The sequence below is a fragment of the Archocentrus centrarchus genome, chromosome 24, assembly GCF_007364275.1.
Source record: "Archocentrus centrarchus isolate MPI-CPG fArcCen1 chromosome 24, fArcCen1, whole genome shotgun sequence".
NCBI lineage: Eukaryota > Metazoa > Chordata > Actinopteri > Cichliformes > Cichlidae > Archocentrus > Archocentrus centrarchus.
Genome location: NC_044369.1, coordinates 16371883 through 16393408, shown reverse-complemented (window position 1 = coordinate 16393408; position 21526 = coordinate 16371883). Strand labels below are relative to the sequence as shown.

Below are 21526 nucleotides of genomic sequence, written 5' to 3'. Positions count from 1 at the left end.
GCCTTATGTGTCAAAGATAATATGAGTTTTATTTTTAATAAATACTAAACATTCAGATCTAAACTCCGTACCAGCTGGTGGCGGTAATGTAATAATTTCTTGTTGGCCAAAAACAAGGGAGAAGCGCCTGCGCGTCACCGGATCTCCATATTTGTAGTCTACATGTTTGCAGCGAACTCATGACGTTGACCTTGAAGTTGGAGCTTTTGTCCAATCAGGAGCTTCGGCCATGAGAACTAGGAAGCAGCTGCGGCTCCTGGAGAAATCGCCAGACTGATGTGATGGATACCGGCGTCTAATCTTTATCGCCGGGGCCGATGGGATGAATCGAAGTACAACATCTTGAACGATAGATGTTAGTGATGAAGGCAGGTTGTCGGGCATTAAATATTAACCCACGTCATTCTGTCCTATTGTTCCGTTGTGTCGGTTAACGAGTCCGCTTCATATCGCCGGCTAGCAGCTGGACTCAGATAGATCATTGTCATGTTTCTGACTCATGCGGAGCTATGGAGAACATACTGGGAGTGTGTTTCCAGGCCGTACACGGTGATCATCTGCTCCCTCACAGCCGCACTGTACTATCTGTGGGGCCGCGAGTGTCAGGTCAGTCTCTGCGGTCAACGTAAGCGGCGATGACTGCGCTGAACCCGCTTTAATATCCAATTTAGCTTTAATTTTAAGCCTTTCATTTAAAATGATGATCATTATACCCGATTAGAGCTTATTCTAATTTATACTGCGCTAGTTCCTTTTTATAATTAATTACATATGTGTTTTTCTATTTTATTTATTTATTTACTGTTCTTTTAGCTTTTAAAGCTTATCTAATATTTTTGTTTGATAATTTTTTGATGTTTGGTGAATACAAAGCTCCGAGTTAAAAAAATGTTTTATTAACTTTATTTTGCATACAAGCGAAATCCTAATACGAGGTAACAATGTTGTATTATGTGTATAATCTGTATATGAGATATTATACTTTATTCTACAAAATTAAAGACTCTTTTATTGATTTCATAAATAAGACTTGAAGAAGATTATGGCTATGAGTGGACCCAATGGTAATTTAGTAATAACCAGCTTATCAGCTACACTATATTGCCAAAAATATTGGTGCAATCTGCCTTCACACAGATATGAACTTGAGTGACATCCCATTCTTAATCCATAGGGTTTAATAGGATGTTGGCCCCCCCTTTGCAGCTATAACAGCTTCAACTATTCTGTGAAGGCTTTCCACAAAATTTATGAGAATTTTTGACCATTCTTCCAGAAGTGCATTTGTGAGGTCAGACTGGTGTTGCATGAGAAGGCCTGGCTCACAGTCTCCGCTCTAATTCATCCCAAATGTGTTCTAGCTGGTTGAGTTCAGGACTCTGTCACGTTCTTCCACACCAAACTCTCTCATCCATGTCTTTATGGACCTGCTTTGTGGACTGGTGTGAGAAGCATGATTCGTCACTCCAGAGAACACGTCTCCACTGCAATAGAGTCCAGTGGTGTTGTGCTTTACACCACTGCATCCAACGCAGTGTTCTTGAGTTAATCTGAAGGCCACCTGAAGTTTAGAGGTCTGTAGCGATTGACTGCAGAAAGTTGGTGACCTCTGCACACTATGTGCCTCAGCATCCGCTGACCATTTTACGTGGCCTAACCCTTTGTGAGTTGTTGTCATTCCCAATCACTTCCACTTTGATCTAATACCACTAACGGTTGACTGTGGAATATTTAGTAGTGAAATTTCATGACTGGACTTGTTGCACAGTCCCAGCGTAGTATCGTAATAATCCTATTACGATACTACGCTGGGATTCACTGAGATCCTGAGAGCGACACATTCTTTCACAAGTGTCTGTAGAAGCAGTCTGCATGCCTAGGTGCTTGGTTTATACACCTGTGGCCATGGAAGTAATTGGAACACCTGAATTCAATGACTTGGATGGGGGAATGAATACTTTTGGCAATATAGTGAATCTTCACATTGAACATTGTGCTAAAGTTTAAGCACTAAACCTAAAGTGAAGATGAATTCCAAGTATTTCCATAAGTAGAATTTCTTTATTTATAAAATGCAGAAAAAATAACAAATATCTAAAATATTTACATAGACTCTGTCTACGAAATAACAAATGATACTGAATTTTGAATTGACTATATCCAAATATCATCTTCAAATATCTAAATGATTGGTAAGACTTGTTTTCTGCGAGCCACTTGCTGAATGCAGGCAGTTGTTTAACATTTCCACAAAGTGTTTAAATGCACTACTTCTGCATACCTGTCACGCTGCCACTCTTTTCCCTTTCCCTTGTTCCCCTCACCTGTCATGTTTTGCATTCGTTCTTGTCTCAGGTATGAATCTGTAAGCACCTGTGCTTTTATAACACCTTCATTTGGTCTCGTTTCCTCTCAGACACCAGCCCTGGTTTGCAGTGAGGCTTTCAGCACTTTCCTCTACAAGCACTGTCCCGTGGTAGCCGAGCGCTTCAGTCCCACTCCGTGGTGCTGGGGAGGCCGGCTTCAAACGCTGGTCTGTGCTATCCTCAAGTCCAGACCCCCTGTCAGTTATCGCAAGTAGGAAGAAACCCTCTTTGTCAGTTTAACACTGTTTACACGCGGGCTAAAAACATTCATTTAAAGATCTAATTAAATGAATTAATGAATGTCTTGCCCCCTTCCTTCATCTCCCAGTGAGCTGATTCGTACGGTGGATGGGGGTCAGATCTCTCTTGACTGGGTGGACAATCAGGCCAGTGTAACCTACCCAGATTCCTCCACGCGCCCCACAGTACTCATCCTCCCAGGGATTACAGGAAACAGCCAGCAGTCCTATGTGCTTCACGCTGTTAGCCAGGCGGCACGCCACGGTTACAGGTCAGCTGTGCTCCTCACACAAACCATTTCTACTCACTGAGTGCATATAAAATGAATGGATTAAAAAACAACACTAACAAGAAAGTTTACTTTAAGCAGAAAAGTTATGTAACTTGTGCCTGATATTTGCCTGAAGCTGTTTTCATAAATGCATCCCTTTTTAGATGTGTGGTCTTCAACAATAGAGGCCTTGGAGGGGAGGAGTTGCTGGTAAGCACAATGAATACCTAATAAAGTTATAGTCATGCTAAATTTCATTTTCAGCATTTGCTAAGCGACATTTCAGCACAGTCTGTGAAGTAGCTTCACAATTTAGAGCCTGAAAATGTGAACATGTATGATGTAGAGGGGATCTCCTGATATGAAAGGAGTTCATCAGATTTACCTGAATTTTATAGAATGATAACAGGTTGAAAATAAAAGCATGTTAATCATCCTCATTTCCCAAAGAAAGTCATATTTCAAAGTCAAGCATTTTCCTTTTTTACATTTTATTTTTGGGCATTTTTTGGCCTTTGTTCGACAGAAATGTGCAAAGTGTGTGTGTGTGTGTGTGTGTGTGTGTGTGTGTGGGGGGGGGGGGGGGGGGGGGGTGACATGCAGGAAACAGACTGTGGCGGACTAGAACCCAGGCCCCTGCAGCATGGATTCTACCCAATAAAATGATACATTTGTGACCAGTTTTCAAAGCTGAATTTATTCAGGCATTGCTGGTTTTAGTTTTTTTCTTGGTAATAACATAAATATGGAAGAACTTCATACACATTGCATGCTTTCACAGTAACAATAGCAGTAGCGGAAATGCATGTAAATGCGTGCATGTAACGCTCCTCCTGTGCTCCTCTGCTTGCTTGAGACGCCAGTCACCTACTGTGCTGCCAACACTTCAGACCTCGAGCGTGTGTGCAACATGTCAAAGGGCTCTACCCCAGTGCTCCTGTGCTTGGTGCTGGTGTGTCTTTGGGAGGGGTGAGTTGGTGCAGAGTGTTTCCAGTGTCCTGCATTTCTGGTCCTAGATTTGCCGTCTGTCTCTTTCCTTCCATTTCTTTTTTTCTTTTTTTGAATGCCTGTTTTATTCCTCTCCTTTCGCCTGCTGCAGCATGGTATTGTTAAACTACCTGGCCCGTAAGCGCACAGCGTCAGGGATGGTTGCAGGTATCACCATCTCCGTACCCTGGGATGCGCATAAGTCCTGTTACTCGATGGAGGAACCTCTCAACTGGTTGCTCTTCAACAAGCACATCACAAGATGCTTGCATCGTGCTGTCACCAGGTCAGATAAGTTGTGGTTCCTAAATGTTTACATTTGTTAACCCAGTTAAATAAATAATAATAATAAAAAAAATCTCTTTTTCACAGGCACAGGAAGATTTTGGAGAAAGTGGTAGATGTTGACTATGTCTTAAAGGTATGGCACATTACGACTCACAGTTTATGATTTCCTTATGTATATAATTGACTTTTTGTTCATCGTCATTTAATGTCACACCCTGCTCTAGGCTCGGTCCATCCGCGAGTTTGACGAACGCTTCACGTCTCTGGTGTTTGGTTATAAGTCATGTACGGATTATTACCACGATGCCAGCCCAGACAAAAAGCTCCCCAGTACAGCCGTACCCATCTTGTGTCTCAATGCTGCCGATGACCCCTTCTCTCCCCAAAATGGTGAGTAAGAGAACAGGAGAGGCGGGTCGGTGTTTGCGCTGATACAGCAGCTGTACTGGTTTACTCATAAATGTGAAGTTAAAAAAAAACAAGGCTGAGATCTCAAGGCCATCAGGTTAGAAATTCACTGCCATGGGCTCAGGAAAACAAAGCGTTGTCACCTTTGTGTCTGAGCTCATTTACGATGGACTGAGATGAAGAGGAAAACACAGAGTATTTATAGTATTTTTCCCTAACGCAATCCTTTTTTTATATTTAATTATGGACGTTGAAGTCACCTTTGTGTAAGATCTCTAGGGGACGAGAGGTTTCTAACTTACTTCTGCTTTCTGTCTACTCGGTTGTCTCTTTATATTAATTCTGACTTTCTTTTCCAATGTATTTCCTGCTTTCGCAGCCTTCCCAGTGAACATAGTCCAGGAGCTTCCTAATGTTGCCCTTGTATTGACAGCCCACGGGGGACACATTGCCTTCTTGCAGGGTTTGTTTCCTCGTGGGGAGAGCTACATGGAGCGCCTGTTTGGCCAGTTCGTGCATGCAGTCTTTGAACATCCGAAGGAAATCGAGCGGGCCTGTGGTATCGAAGACGAGCAGATGAAGAACTAACAAAGAATATGAAGGCAACGACACTGAAGTGATCCAACATTTACAACTGCAGCTCTGCACATCTACCTCATGACCTCAGGTTCATGTTCTACAGGCAAGTTTTATTGAATAAAAAAAAAAAATGGCAGTGAAGTGAAATCTCTGAAGCTATTTTTAAGTATTTAATACTTAGTGGATCTGAAAAGATTGTCCATTGAATGCTACAAGCTTTCAGTCACAAAATCAGAGTAAGGCCGTCCCAGCAGCACCGCACACCTGTAGTGTATAGACTGCAACATAATGCAAGCTCATGTGCTCTGTAAATGCTGTATCTGTTGCTATTTAAAGAAGTGAAGTGATTCTGAAAATAAGAAACAGCAGTATTGTTGTTTTCCTTGAGAAAATGATATATATATTTTTTTTCTTTTTGCATCAAATGCTTCTTCAGGTTTGCAAGAATTGTTTTCCTTGAAGTTTGTGGCATGCCTTAAAGGATTCGACTTTCCTGTGTCTTACACCATGCATGCTGTACAGTGTGTAAAGGACACCAGTGGTAAATGAGCTGATTCTGTGTAGAGACCAGCAGCACTCTTTGTGGTGTTTCAGTATCTGCCACTATAAACTGTAATTAAAGGTTGTAAGCATCTCACGAGGACAAGATGCGTAATGTATGCGTACTGAATGTATTTTTATTATCAGTAAACAGTACATCGCTTTCGTGTTTGTATTACCAACAGTGCACTGATTAAAATGCACCCCACTTTATTGTACTAGGTAGTATTAATGTATGATTCATATCGTTTTTAACAGAAGCCACTGCTGACCATTAACATGAAGTGTTTTCAATCATCATGAAGAGAATAGCTGCTAATGGTGCTAATTGGTGACTTTTGATTGTCAGCGTGAGGGGGTTATTTTTTTTAAAATTTTCAGCTATTTGCATGTTTACCACATTCACCTACCTTTAATATCTCTCTCACACTTTGTTTTTAATTGCACTTGTGTATGGACTGTAAAGACAATCAACAATATTTTTTGCAATATCATGTAAGGTTGCAATATTTGGGCATTGTACTTTTGATTGTTTATCATGTAATTACTCTAGAATAAAAGGGCGATAAAAATCGACTGGTCGTTTTTTACATCTCGAACTTGGTCGGTTCGATAACAATGCACAGCAGCAGGTTGGTCCTGAAGTAGAAAAACATGTGCCGCCTGTCAGCGAGTTACCCTTCAGTTGCAACCGCTGTAATCCAAGGCCTTTTATCTCTGAGCCGTGGGGTCATCAGTGTCGCAGATTAACCAGGAAGATATCAATAATTAACTGCGAACAATAAAGGCCCACGCCCTCTGTTACAGTGCGAAACCCTCCAACATCATTTAGAGCCTAGAAAGCATCCAGTGGCATTTACTTTGTGGAAAAACAGGAACCTGAAGGAGTAGGCACTTTCCAAATCTGGCAGATATAATCTACTCCCCACTAAAATAGTTCCAAACAACTCCAGCTCCTGCGTGAATGTAGCTCTTTATGCATGTGAGAAAATATTTTTTGTGACTTGGGCAGTTTTTATGGTTCTGTCACCTTAAACTGCACTTCCTCTTTGTGTCAGCTTATACAGTGACTTTTTTTTTTGTTTGCGCTCCCACTTTATTTCCCTCTCTCCTCTTTTATTTGCGTCAGCAAGAAATAATTATTGCTAATAAATGTCACAGAAATCATAAATTTGTTCCTCCTCTTTAACAAAACGATAAAGAGGTATGAATTAAACACCCTAGTATGCTGTTATTCTGCTTGCCCAGTGCATTCTTTCAGGATGAATAACATGCCACAACATCACACTTGAGCTGTGTGTTTTCTCAGCTGAGCTTAATTTTTACAGCTCCAGCACATCCTTCTCGTCCTCATCTCCTTCTCATGCTCCTGCCGCCTGTATTCCTCTACCTGGTGGGATAGGAGGAGCCTCGGGTTATGGTTAATGATTCAACACCAGAGCTGTTGAGATTGATAGATGCAGAAAGAGACGGAAAGAGGAAAGAGTGAGAGAGAGAGTGTGCTGGTGAGAAGTAAAAATAGTAAAGCTGTAGACGGGGAAATGTGAGCGGAGAAAGTGTGCAGCAGCAGGAAAAGTAGAAGAAGGAGTAATGATATAGAGGCTGCATGTGGTGTGTGTGCTCAGGTGTGTCCAGTCTTTAGATCATCTGGGGGTCAAGCAGGTCAGAGAAACTGCATACAAAGCCAATATTTCTCTGCAGCGGAAAGTGGATATCGGGAGCAGCTCGGGGGCATTGTTTGGCTCTTGTGATCCATGCGGACTTTATAGGCTGGACATTCACTCATCCTGTCTGCTGATCACACAATGCCTGCAGGTGAGTGTGACTTCAGTTTGTTCGTCCACAGATTACATGAGAGTGTCTCAGAGTCATAGGATAGGTAGACAAACATTATCAGTTCCATAAATATATTATCACTGTGTTTAAAGTACAGATCAGCTTCAGTGCAGTCTTCAGTGAAGTCTTCTGGATTTACTACAGTGATTAACATTGTAGATCTATTTCGCGTGTGTGCCAACAAACATCGTATCTAAGAAAAGATGCCTGTTAAAGACAAAATGCACGACTTCCTTCCAGATTTCTATTACAGTGCATCCTGTGAGACTTCAGCTGTAGTTACCACATGGCCATCAATTAATAATGAAGCAGTATGAAGTGAACTGTAGTGCTGGCTGTATCAGTATAATGGTAGTTGGCATCATGTTTGTGCTGGTGCGGCTGAAAAGCAGACACAAATTCCTGTTTTTTGAGGGGTTTTTTTGTAACACAAATAACAAAAATGATCCAATAGAACAGCAAAATATACAAAAGCAGAAGTGTATGCACCTTTCAGCTGCCCCAGGCTGAAGAATAACTGAGGGCGATTTCCCTCATTAGTGTCAACCTGCAGGCACTAAAGGTTATCATCTCAGTCTCCTCAGACTACCTTTCTCAACAGGCTACAAGGTCCTTGGAATAGTTTTTGTGCACGGCTCTGTCTTGGTGACAGGTTAACAAACCACCCCTGAGGCAAATTTGATTTCAAGTAAGCTGCAGCATGTAGGAGCATCTGTTTATGATCTCTGTAAAACTTTAAATGACCATTAAACTGCTTCCTGTACTGGAATCTCTGGGGAAAAAAAAAAAAAAAAAATCTAATTCCGGTTGCTGTGAATTCTTTAAGTTTTGTTTTTTTTTAATTGCCCAGGCTGTCCATCCAACTCCGTGTCACAATATGTCCAGAAACAATCTTTTTGCAGGACAGGAGCTGTTTATATTTCCCCCCCTCACAATCTGCTGGTGTATTACTAGTGACTTTATGATTTAGTTTAATCTCAGGTCCGTCCAATGTTCAGGGTGAGGCAGCAGTAACCTGGGGTCACGTGATGTGTGCCACGATCACAGCCAAACAGTTTGTCCAGCTCGGGGGTTAACTGTGTATTTAGTAAATTGGTCAGATATCCAATGGCCCAGTGTTTGTATTGATTAGAGTGTTTAAACCTATCAAAACAGGAAAAGAAACCTTGTATGCAGAGCTTCTCTAACCAGGTGACCTCAGTTAAGAGTGATATTAAACCTGGCCTGCGGTAACCTCCTTGTTAATCTCATGCAGCAGTGCTAATGAGTCACTTAATATGTTACATAGTCACGGAGGTTTTTGATGTCTTACATTAGCGCAACAACACACAAGCAGAAAATGTGGAATAAAATGCAGATAAGCACACACACACACAGTTTGCAAAAAACAAACAAAAAACATTTAAAGGGTTTTTTATTCTGCTTTGACAGGTTTTGTGTCATAATCAGTCACAGAAACTGTAATAGATCTTCAAGGAAATGCCGGCAGGGTGTGACAAGCATTCAGAAAGCACCCTGTTGACTGTCCATCATTAGTCTGCATTATTCAGCGGGGCTCGTGCTGTGCTCTGGCAGCGAAAGTGGGGTTTCAGTGCTTTGAGAAAAAGGCTTCAGCACAGTTTACAGTTTAAATACCACCTTTAGGCTTTGTGTCTGGAGGTTCCCACAAATATCACAACAACTGGGGGCTACATTTTATGTCTTGTGTTCAGATGCATAATTTATGCAGTTCCTCTTTCCTGTTATATCAGGTCCTCCCATAAATCTTAATTCTTTTAAATCTTGTTTGCTTTTGTAGCTATGGAGAAGCAAATAGAGGAGCTGAAGCAGCAGCTAGAAAAGCAATGTCTGATCAACAAGGAGCTGCAGAGGCAAAATAAGGACCTAGGTGAGTACAATAATAACTGTGTAAACTTTAAATAATGTAGGGTCTTTACCTTGCAATATAAAGTGCCTTAAGAGGACTATTAGTGTGGTTTGGCACTATATAAATAAATGAATTAAAAGCTGGAGCTCTCAAAGCTCTGATGACTGAGTGCAGATTTAGAGAACCAGCACATGAATGAGGCCTGCACAGGACATTTGCTGTGTAATGTGTCTGTTCAGACTATGGTAGCTTATGCTGGTAATGGCTATTCTTGTGCTGATTTATATCTTTTAATCATTAGTGAGTGGAGTGTTTTCTTTCTTACCTCAGAGGGTCTGCTATGATGGCTGGAATGAATGAGCTGCAACTGAGGAGAAATGCTCTCTTGGTATTGTTCTGAACTGCTGTTGCATAGACTGACATGGATGTGTGGCAACTGTGGATGAGTGTACACTCACCAGCCAATTTATTAGGTAAACTGCTCATTAAAGCAAATATCTAATCAGCCAGTCATATGGCAGGAACTCAGTGCATTTAGGCATGTAGACATTGTCAAGATGAACTGTTGAAGTTCGAACCGAGCATCAGAATGGGGAAGAAACGTGATTTAAATGACTTTGAATGTAGCATGGTTGATGGTGCCAGACAGGCTGCTCCAAATATTTCGGAAACTGATGATCTTCAGGGATTTTCCGGTTTACAGAGAACAGTCTCAAAAAGAGAAAGTATCCAGTGAGAGGGAATTCTCTGGGCTGAAAATGCCTTTTTGATGCCACAGGTCAGAGGAGAATGGCCAGACTGCATTGAGCTGTCATGAAGGCAACAGTAACTCAAAAAACTCTTTACAACCAAGAGCATCACTGAACGCACAGCACATTGAATCTTGGGCCATAGCAGCTAAGAATAGGAATTTGCATGTACGCACCAAAATTGGACAAGAGAAGATTGGAAATAGGTTACCTTGTCTGATGAGTCTTCATTTCTGATGCAACCACAGCCTACTTGAGTATTGTTGCTGACTATCTCCATCCAGCTTCTCATGGTTGCTTCCAGCAGGTTAACACACCATGCCACAAAGCTCAAATCATCTCATACTGTTTTTTTTAACATTGCAGTGAGTTCATTGTACTCAAAGGCCTCCACACTCACCAGATCACAATCCAGAAGAGCACCACTGGAATGTGGTGGAACGGGAAATTCATATCATGGATGAGCAAGTGACAAATATGCTACAACTGTGTGATTCTCTTATATCAATATGAACCAAAATCTGTGAGGAATGTTTCAAGCATCTTGTTGAATTCATGCCATTAAAAATTAAGGCAGTCCTGAAGGTGAAAGGGGGTCGAGCATGGTACTAATAAAGCACCTAATTAAGGGGTTGATGAGTGTAAAATGTGAACACGGGATGCATCAAGCAGAAATGTAAACCTTCTTTCTGGGATCATGGGTAGAGATCAGTTATTAGCATGCACTGTATATGAAAAACAGATATAGCCGCCACATAATCACTCATTGGTTTGTGGACTTGAACATTTTTGGGGCGATGTCCAAAGCATGCTTTGTGTTATTGGATTTCTTTGAATGTAACCCTAATTTACAAAATGAACATTGACTCGAAACCAGTAATTCAGACAATAAACTCAGCAGGAAAGCATGTAGTGAAGTCATAAATTGAGAGAGAACTAGGGTCATTCTAGGATTATTCATAGTTTTGCACTCAGAGGAGATGCCACCTGGTGGCCATTAGAAAGAATTGACTGAAGCATTGGCTTCACTTTTCAGAGGCTACATCCATCTTTAACATACAGTTTGTGAATGTAAATTTAAGTAATTTGTATATATTGTCTGTAGCTCATCCACTAAAAAGCTACTCAAAAATTTACCTTTAAATTGTAAGCTGCAAATGACTTCAGTCTATAATCAGAAACACATTTCTTTAATAACTTAATGTCAGGGAGTGCTCTATTTCATTACGGTTAAAAAGAAATATGCCAAAAAATCAGTCTGTTTCTGCATCAAAATATGAGTACTGGTTGGTCTTTAGAAGAATAAAGGGAGCATATTCCAAAATCGTACACATAAATCATCACATGTAATGTATTTTGCACACTGAATATGAGTTTTTTGCTTTTGCATCCACAGAACAGCGACTCATCGAGAAAGAAAAACTTCTGCAAGAACTGCAGAGTCAGTATCATGATCTGGGTAAGCAGCCCTGCAAGGGCACAAGGAACAGGGACTCGCACACACAACTCCTTAAACACATGATTCACGGGATCTCCGATGGTGATCTGTAACCCTCCATTTATTTTTTTGTTACAGATTTTCCCTCTCAGACCAGTAATGAGATTGAACCTGAGGTCAGGAAGAGCCGTGCAGCTGTCATAGCTTCAGAGCCAATCCCGGAGAACCTGGAGATTAAGGGGGCTAGGGTCAAGAAAACTGGCAGGTTGGTATCAGAACCTTCCCACAACTTCCATACTACACAGTGTTTTGCATGTTGCTTGGAAGCTCTACTTCTTTGACCTTCTATCAACAGTGAGACGAGTCTGATTATCAAAGCTATCCAGAAGAATGACTTCCTGAGCCGGCTAGATGATGAGCAAATAGCCATGATGGTGGAGCTCTTAAAGGTATCTAACTTCAAACCGGGGGATGAAGTCATCAAGGAAGGTTCTGAAGGAGACAGCATGTACATAGTGGCAGGTGGGAACACACCTGAGTGTGGATGTCTGTCTTTTGTCTGCTATTGCTACATGTGTATGTGGACTGTTTTTAAAACCGAGTGATTAACCTCTCTTTAGAATAGCTTAATTTCATAAACAAACAAACTTTAATATTAAAAAAAAGGATTTTTCCCTCTCTTTATAGCGGGCGAGCTCTTTGTCAGCCAGTCTGGCCGCAACCTCCGAACTCTAAATAGTGGTGATGTTTTTGGAGAGCTGGCCATTCTGTACAACTGCAAAAGGACAGCAACAGTCAAAGGTCAGCCTGTATACTCTTTAATGATGCCTCCTGGAGGGTTATGCAGATTTTGTTCTTAACTGTACAGATATAAGATCAAGTTATTGTTTAATTTATCTGGTGACATGACGATATATGGCCATATATATTTTGTGTACAGATGAGAACTTTCTGGCAAAAATGCAAAGCACTGCTTTGGAGGAAAAAATGCCCTGCAGGTTAACACAAAAACCTCAACCCGACTGTAGAGCACGGTGGAGGAAATATCATGGTTTGCTTTGGTATTTGGACATCTTACAGTCATTGAGGGGACAATGAATTACACCTGAACTACCCAACACCTGATGTTGCTGCTTGTCATATACTCTTAGCAGCAGCTTTCTGGATAAGGGAATGTAAAACATGACAAAAGTTAAAAAAAAAATAATTTCAGTCACTGTAGGTTTGTAACAAAGCTCCTTGGGTCAGTTTAGAAAAGCAGTGTATGTTCTGTATTCAAGCAGGTCCTTTTCCATTGCTATCCACATGTTAGAAGGCAAACTCTGCTCCCATCTGCAGCAAGCTTATCTCATCCTCTTTGTCATACATGTTCTGCGATGGTGACAAAGTGCATCTGGCTATGGTCTTATGTATTTCATGCCTTAAGGGAATATCTTCAGCATGTGAACTGCGTTTATGATTTTTCAATCAAATCAAACCCCTGTAATTCTGAAAGATTCACTCAGTTTTTGTTGCAGCTGTAATTTAACCAATTTAAGAGTTAAAATATGTCTTATTTGTAAAGTATGCTTCAACGTTCACTTAATCCAGTGCTCATTTTTAAAATGAATTTCTATTGTCATACACTCATATTGCAGCAAAGACACCGGTGCATCTCTGGTACATGGAGCGACAGACCTACAGAACCATCATGACAAACAAGTCCAAGAAGAAACGGGAACAGCTCATGGGCTTCCTGAAGACGTGAGTTTCTGGATATCTGTCTACAAACTTGATCTGTTTTCAGATCTTTGTAGTCATGACCCTATGGATTCTTTATGTAACTCTATCTCAGTACTTTTTCCTGCACTGATGGAACAAGTGATCCCCTTATTTCTTATTTTTCTCTTAAATGTGCACTTGCTGTTACAGGGCCCATACTCTGAAGGACCTGAATGATGTCCAGTTGTCCAAAATCATCGACTCCATGGAGGAGGTGTGTATCTTGATGTCTTTTTTTCTACTTCCACTAGAGCTGAACACAAGGATGGTTTTTTTTTTAGTTCCTGAAATGAACCTGAAACTATATTTTTAAGCCAAACAAGTAATAATTTTATACGAACATATGGAATCAACCCCTGAGGTCCTTGTTTTCATAATTTTTCTCTTTTCCAGGTGAAGTACCAGGACAAAGACATTATAGTTCGAGAGGGAACAGAAGGAAATGCATTCTACATCATCCTCAAAGGAGAGGTAACAATGCCTTTAATGCATCTTTGACAAAGACTGTCAAAGATCTGCTGCCCCCGGCCAATTATACCCAGTGTTTATATCCCGTCTATTTCACAAACTCCTGTGTGCGTGTGTTTCCCCTTCAGGTGTTGGTGACTAAGAACGTGAATGGTCATCAGAAGCAGATTCGCAGGATGGGAAAAGGGGAGCATTTCGGGGAACAGGCCCTCATACGGTAACCATGGAAACACAGCACATGCCCGAGGACATTTGTGAGAGCCTCGTTCAACATGCTCTGCTCCTCGCTTCTTCCTCAGCTGCTCTGACAGTTTTTGTTTGCAAATTCTGCAGATTTTCCTCTGAATGCGAACTCTGCGGTGCCATTCGGCAGAAACACAATATTTCTCCTAAATTGCACAGTTCTGTTGAAATGCAAATGAGCCAGTGAAGCAAATTTATTGCTGTGGGTGTCAGTAGAGGTGCGTGAATACAGAAACAGGGTGTGCGATCCTCCGGTGGAATAACAGACACTGTTTTGATTATACGAGGAGGATACTGGATTTTTTAATAAATATCAAATATCATCCTGCTTGTGCTGTTTGCCTCTAATTTGCAGGACAAGTAGCAGCTTTGCAATTTTTGTCTTTTTGTCAACATAATGCACTAATGTCTTTCCTCACATTTTTATTAAAACTGTTTTTTTAATCTGCATATTAGTATTGAGTAATATATGTTATTCATTTTGAGTTTCTCCTCGAGGCTCTCTTTCAGCAGCTATAATAAATACATTTCCACAAAGATTATATGTGCCCTAACAACATACAGACTTGAAAATGAAATTGTGCAATGCTTTTTGTCTTGCAGCGAGGCTTTGAGGACTGCTACCTGCACTGCTGATGGCCCTGTTACCTGCTTCTCCATTGACAAAGAGTGAGTCTGACCCAACATTCAGTTTAGACTATAACCAAAACTGAAGGTGATATTCCTGTTCACTCAGGCTCTGCAGAGACAGCTGCTGCTCCTGGAGAGAACAATCCTTCAGTTGCTCTTGGTCATTGTCGCCTTACAGTGTGTTTGCTGTCTGCTGTATTTTCCCACTTGCACACATTGACTAACAGTGGCCTATTTGTTTTAGGGTATTTGAAGAGACGATTCCTGTAGAACACCTGGAACTATTTGATGAGTATGTACTGCAAAAAGCAGTATTGATCACATGACCACAATTATTTTCCTCCACCTTACTGAGAGTGTGATGTGGAGGTGAAATAGACTGCCCCGGTTAGTTTCCTGCTCATATCCTATCTAATTTATTTTCTCTTCCAGCTCCAAAGTGATGCAAGAGGCAACGGCTCCAGAAAAATTGAGGTGAGTGGAGGTCACACAGTCACACATATGAGCTCCTTAAGCAGTTATTAGTAAAAACAAATCAAATAAAAAGAAAATCCACCCCTCTTTCTCAGCCCTAGCTCAAGCCTGAGGTTGAAGGATCTGGTTCCAGTCTTATATCAGGAGGGTCGCTATCAAGGAGATCCTGTCACTCTTGGAGTCGGAGGATTTGGCCGCGTGGAGCTGGTCAGTTGTGCATGTTGTTGGGGTTTAAAAATACAAATGAGTTTGCTCTTCTTACCGTTTATCCAAAAGGTAAAAACTGCAGAGGTAAAACCTTACTGTGTTATGTAGGTTTTTTTTTTTCCACATCATAGCAGTGTAAACACAGGTGTATTGGTCCCATGTGTCACAACCATTCCTGTCATAAAGTGCAGTGAAAACAGGCAGGTTTTGGACCCAGAACGCTGGATTTAGGCATCAGAACGTGAACAGAAAATACAGCTTTAATGCTGAGGACTGGAATTATGAGTTAGACTAGGAACTGGAGCAGAACACAGCACTGTGTATGAGGGAGGACGCAACAAGGAGCTAAGGGAAACACAAGATAACAAGGAGAGAGGTCAGGACAGAGGAAATCAAATTAGATGCAAAGTACAAGTAACGGGTAACAGACTGACACATGCAAACTTGACTGAGACAGAAAGGGAACATGGAGGCAAGGCTGAAGGAACAGACTGGAACTAACAAAACTATAATCAATAAAGGTCAGGCAAAGGACTCATAAGCACAAGGGATGTAAACACAACACCAATCACAGAAAACAGGTACCACAATAAACAGGAAAAAACTGAGCAGGAAACAAGTTCAATTGACAAAAGCGAGAACAGAAGGACTCTGCTAAGGGAACGTGGAAAGACAAAGGAGGAAAGCAGATGAGACTGCGACATCTAGAAACACAAAAGGGAATTAACTAGAAACCACCTGCACATCAACAGAAACCAAAACTAACAAGAACTCAAACTCAATAAGGAATAAGCTAAAGTGCCACAAACAACAGGCAAGCTCTCTAAATTTCAAAAACACAGGGAGTAAACTAAACACTAACTAGGGCAAGGACCAATAGTAAATATGATAGATGAACGAATATACAAGGCCACAATGGCGGTATTAAAGAATAATTAATACAAACAAGGTTGCAAAGAAGCATGTTAACTTGACAAAAACTCAAAACCCAGGATCCAAAACTCAGGGACCACAACATTCAGCCACTATGCACAACACCAGAGTTCTGGCCTATCTAAAAGGGAAAAAGGACATAATAATTATAGCCATGTTTCTCCTGTACTGACATGTCAAAGTGGCTGGGTTATGCCAGCCTGCTATAAATACAGCGATGCGATGTATCTGGTAGTCTGTGAACCATTAAAGGTAATTACTGCCACAGTCAGAAAAATTATAATTTGTTATTCACCTAACTTGTGCTTAGCCCTAACCCTTCATTTTAGTTGCTGTTGCATCAGAGTGAGTGGGGTGGGGTGGGGGTGGGGGGGTCATCTAGCCCCTCAAATGGAGCACTGAGTCGTGGTTACTTGGCTCATAGTGGTTTAAATTAGCCAGCAAAGCTCTGTGAACAGTAAATCTACAACCAAAATTGCAAAAAAGCTGGGGCGCTGTGTAAAATGTAAATAAAAACAGAATCCAGAACCCATATTTTATTCACAATGGAACATAAAAAAAAACATCAAATGTTTAAAGTGAGAAATGTACGATTTTGAGAAAAAAAATCACTCTTTTCAAATTTGATGGCAGCAGTGCATCTTTAAAAAGTTGGCATAGTCCCACACACATTTCACACAGTGTCCTGACTTTTTTGGAGCCGGGGTTGTAGAAACATTTAACACGAGGAGTTTCCCACTGATGACTGTTTTTGCTATTCTAAGATGACCACACACTCATGGGAAATATTATGCCGTGAAGCGAGTCAGCAAGAAGCACATTGTTGCCAAGAGACAGGAAGAGCACATGCTGTTTGAGAAGAAGATCCTTAAAGCTGTGCAGTGTGAATTCATTGTCAGGTATCTGCTATCAAAGATACACGGACCTCAGTCTTTTAAAGACATCAGATGAACACAGAGAACTTGAAAATGTGTCCCACTCTCACTGTTTCTAGACTTCATGCAGCTTTCAAAGACACACGATACATCTATATGGTCATGGAGTTCTGCGGTGGCGGGGAAATCTGGACCAAACTCAAAGAAGTGTAAGAAGAAAAGTCTCAGTAACATGACACTATGCTTAGATGGGTTTTGCTGGAATCTGTCACACAGTTATTGATTGTAAAACATATTCTGCTACTATTGATGAACCTTCACAAGTTAAAATACATAAATGTGTGTATTTTGAGAGCAGCAGTTGTCCAACCTGTTGTATCTTTATGAATGTTAGAGGACGGTTTGATGAGCCTGTCGCTGTGTTCTGCACTGCCTGCGTGGTGGAGGCCTATACCTACCTTCACAAGAAGAACATCATGTACAGAGACCTAAAGCCTGAGAACCTGATGCTGGATGTGAAGGGCTACGTCAAACTGGTGGGTCTTCAACTGTAAAAATACAAAAGTCACAAAGAAGTCCGTAATGTAGCACACAAACTTGTTTTTATATGAGTTTCAGTTAATGAAGACTTTGTCATCAGGGGGTGTGTATAACTTACATGTCAGTTGTGTGTGGGTGTCTGTCTGTGTGCAGGTTGACTTTGGTTTTGCAAAGGAGCTGGTGCGTGGTGAGAAAACCTACTCCTTTGTTGGCACTCCTGAGTACATGGCTCCAGAAATCATCAAGAACCAGGGACATGACTTTGCAGTTGACTTTTGGTCTCTTGGCATCCTGATCTTTGAACTACTGGTGGGAAGGTAATACTAATACTAATAATTGTATGGTTCATATCGTTCTTTTATGACAGACATAAAAAATAGCCGTAATGTTGACCAGCAGATGGCAGCAGCACTGTATGGCTGGCATTTGCAGAGCTCAGCATCTTGGGCTTTTGCAGATTCAGGTTTCTGAACAACAAGTGACTGGTTGACTTTTGAGTGTATTTTAATATCATTTAATTTAAAAAAAAGATTCATTAACACAACTTTTTTTCCTATTTTCAAATGCTCAGCCCTCCTTTTTCAAGCTCAGAGCCTCAGAAGATTTATGCCAAAATTCTGGACGGAGTCCTCAAGTATCCACCTTACCTGAGTGAAGCAGCAAAGTCCATCATCAGTAAACTGTGCAGGTAAGAACATTTGAGACTACTGAGAGCACGGTGAGTATTGGATTGGACTCCCTTTTTCCTTCAGAACTGCCTTAATTTTTTTGTGGAATAGATTCAACAAGCTGCTGGAAACAGTCCTCAGAGATTTTGCTCCATATTGGTATGATAGGTTTCACAGACTTGCTGCAGATTAGGCAGCTGCACATCTATAATGTAAAGCTCCTATTCCACCACACCCCAAAGGTGCTCAATTGGAGTGAGATCTGGTGGCTGTGAAGGCCATTTAAGTACAGATTTGAGCTTGGTGACGTGGCAGCCATCAGAAGATGGGTACGCTGTGGTCATACAGGCGTGGACATGGTCAGCAGCAATACTCAGGTAGGGTGTTTAAATGACAAATTAATACTAAGAGGCCCAAAGAAAATACCCCCCACTGTGCCCCGCCCTGTCCCACCTCGCCCACCACTGCACCACCACCAGCCTGAACTGTTGACACAAGGCAGGACCCATGCCTCATTTTCCTGAGGTCTTCTACTGCTGTAGCTCATCTGCTTCAAGGTTCAACGTCTTGTACATTGAGATGCTCTTCTGCATACCTTGGTTGTAATGAGTGGTTATTCAAGTTACTGTTTCCTTCCTATGAGCTTGAAGTAGTCTGGCCATTCTCCCCTGACCTCTGGCATCAACAGGGCATTTTCTCCCAGAGAACTGACGCTCACTGGATAACTTTCTCTTTTTTGGACATTCTCTGTAAACTCTAGAGATGGATGTGTGGGAAAATCCCAGTACACCAGCAATTTACGAAGACCAGCCCATCTGGCACCAACAACCACGCAACATTTAACGTCACTTAAATCACCTTTCTTCCCCATTCTCATGCTCAGTTTGAACTTCAGAAGGTCATCTTGACCATGTGTACATGCCTAAATGCAGTGGGCTGCTGCCATATGATGGGCAGATTAGAACTGCATTGTTGAACAGGTGTACCTAAAAAACAAACAAACAAACTGGTGGGTGAGTCTGTGTAGCTGTTTGAAAATGTCAGTGTCTCAGAGCACAGCACTGAATTATGAAAAATGTCAAAAATGCCTGCAAAGCAAAGCATTCCATTATAAGATGCATCTGCATTTATGTATCGAAAAGTGAACGCTTGTAAAAAACAAAACATTTTTTGACTCTTCTGTCTGTCTTCTTTTGTCATGTTTGCAGACCTCGGCCCGGTCAGAGGTTAGGAAACACCAAAAACGGGATCAAAGAAGTCCGGCATCACAGGTAACATGGCAACACACTCCTGTTTTGGTCATCCCCTACTGCCTATACGGTGTAATTTCATACATTTACTACCATGCAGTGATAAACATGAATAATCTTTGAAAGCTGGTGAATTTAATAAAAGCATTTTTGTTCACCTATAAGTTTTGAGTGTATTATGTTCCTAGATTGCTGATTGAGCCTTTTTAACCTTATTACAAGAATAACAGCATAATAATAGCATAATCTCCCACCTTTTTTTTTTTTTTGTACCTTCAGGTGGTTCAGCAGCATGAACTGGCACAAGCTGCGTGTGGGTCAGCTTGAGGCTCCCACAGCAAGACTTATCCGCAAGGCAAGTCACACCAGTGTTACTCTTACAAGAGAAGTGAGACGTGTAAAAAAGGCAAAACAAAAGAAGGACCGCGGGCGGGAGGATATGTGGAACAAATATTACAGTTTTTCACAGCTCCTGGGGCAATTTTTTTTTGACACGCAAAACTCACTGTGTTTTCAAGCTACGTTAACAAAACCTCTCAACACGCCACAAAATCAGTGTTTTTGGATTTCACATAGAACCTGAAAAACTCAGCAGTTATTACACCCCCTGAGTTGCTCGAGTTTCTTGCTCTTCTTCTTCATCATGAACCACCCCATACATGCACTTTTTCTGTTTCCATTAATGGTTGGTATCAACCTCCTACTCACCCTGTGTGCCACTGTTTTCCACCCTGGACATTATTTATTTAGCGTAAAGAATGGTTGCATGTTCTCCCTGTGTCTGTGCGGGTACTCCAGCATCCTCCCAAAGATGTGCATGTTAGATTAATGGGTGAATCTTAACCGTCCATGTTTGCAAGGTAGATGAAGTATAGAGAATAAAGCACTGTATGGATATATAGTTGGTAAATATGGCTCATAGCTCAAAGAGCTCTGAGTGGTTGGTAACACTGGAAAAACAGCACAGAAACGCCACGTTTCTATAGTGCTTCCACATCTGTGCTGTAATTCTGTTTAACTTCTGCAGACTGATTATATTAGCATTACGCATCAAAAGTGCATCACTATATTTTAGTGAGTGAGAATGTGGGAAAGATTTGTTAATAGATGCAGCATTCAAAGGTAAATCTTCCTTTATAAGAGGTTTTAAACTCCCAAACTATGTTTTTTTTTTTCCTTCACTGGGACTGTGTGGGTGCTGTTTAGAGAGATGTACTAATTCAAGCAAGGAAAATGTTCAAACTTTGGCAAAATTTAGTGCATTTCAGATCTGATTTGACATAGATTAAGAGACAGGCTGTTTTATGAGCTTCAGTAACATTTCATCTTCCTTCAGGGTCCCTGCTACATCAACTTTGATCGCTTCCCTCATGATCAGACGAAGGCAGAAGAGGAGTTCTCTGGCTGGGACCGTGACTTCTGATTTTGATGTCTGTGTTAAAAGATCAATGGCAAGAAGAGTTATCCATGTAGGGTAATTCTAGGTGGCCTGAGCTGGGGCCAAAACAGGGCTAATGACTTATGAGGGTAGGAAGAGCTTCCTATTGGAAAACAAAACAAAAAAATAAAAGAAGAAGATTTGATTATTAGAGTGAAACTGTAGGGAATCATGTGCTTCAGGCATGTACCAAAGTTCCTCTTTTGTTATTCTAAAACATCAAGGTGGCTAAGGGCCAAAAATATGTAGAGGTGTTAAGAGAACATGTTAGGACGTTCTGTTTCCAAATACAGTTCAAGACGATTTGGTGTCTGGTAAAGAAGTGCCAATAACATTGTGTATATAACACTTTTTACTGATTTCAATAAAAACACCCATACCTGAGCTTAGCTGAGAGTTTGTGCCATATGGTGCCACTTGTACAAAAAAACAACAAACAACAAAAAATGCTTTTATTAAACCTGGAAATA

At 41.1% G+C, this 21526-nt stretch overlaps 2 protein-coding genes across 2 annotated transcripts; both read left to right on the top strand.

The window, feature by feature from the left end:
* Window positions 1–237: 237 nt before the first annotated feature.
* On the top strand, window positions 238–6213 carry LOC115774267 (phospholipase ABHD3-like). The gene is given in 10 exon segments (XM_030721458.1): window positions 238–606; window positions 2417–2577; window positions 2695–2877; window positions 3042–3087; window positions 3734–3773; window positions 3776–3854; window positions 3977–4150; window positions 4237–4285; window positions 4377–4542; window positions 4940–6213. Coding segments are annotated over 10 exon segments (1227 nt in total). The 5' UTR covers window positions 238–486; the 3' UTR covers window positions 5149–6213.
* A 950-nt stretch (window positions 6214–7163) lies between these two features.
* Window positions 7164–21429, top strand: LOC115774689 (cGMP-dependent protein kinase 2). The gene is given in 23 exon segments (XM_075074352.1): window positions 7164–7494; window positions 9314–9403; window positions 11528–11590; window positions 11708–11834; window positions 11925–12091; window positions 12257–12370; window positions 13207–13312; window positions 13481–13544; window positions 13724–13801; window positions 13927–14015; window positions 14645–14710; window positions 14916–14963; window positions 15104–15145; window positions 15241–15352; window positions 17050–17057; window positions 17059–17184; window positions 17280–17369; window positions 17555–17696; window positions 17854–18017; window positions 18272–18388; window positions 19577–19639; window positions 19898–19973; window positions 20955–21429. Coding segments are annotated over 23 exon segments (2049 nt in total). The 5' UTR covers window positions 7164–7484; the 3' UTR covers window positions 21042–21429.
* The last annotated feature ends 97 nt before the right edge of the window (window positions 21430–21526 follow it).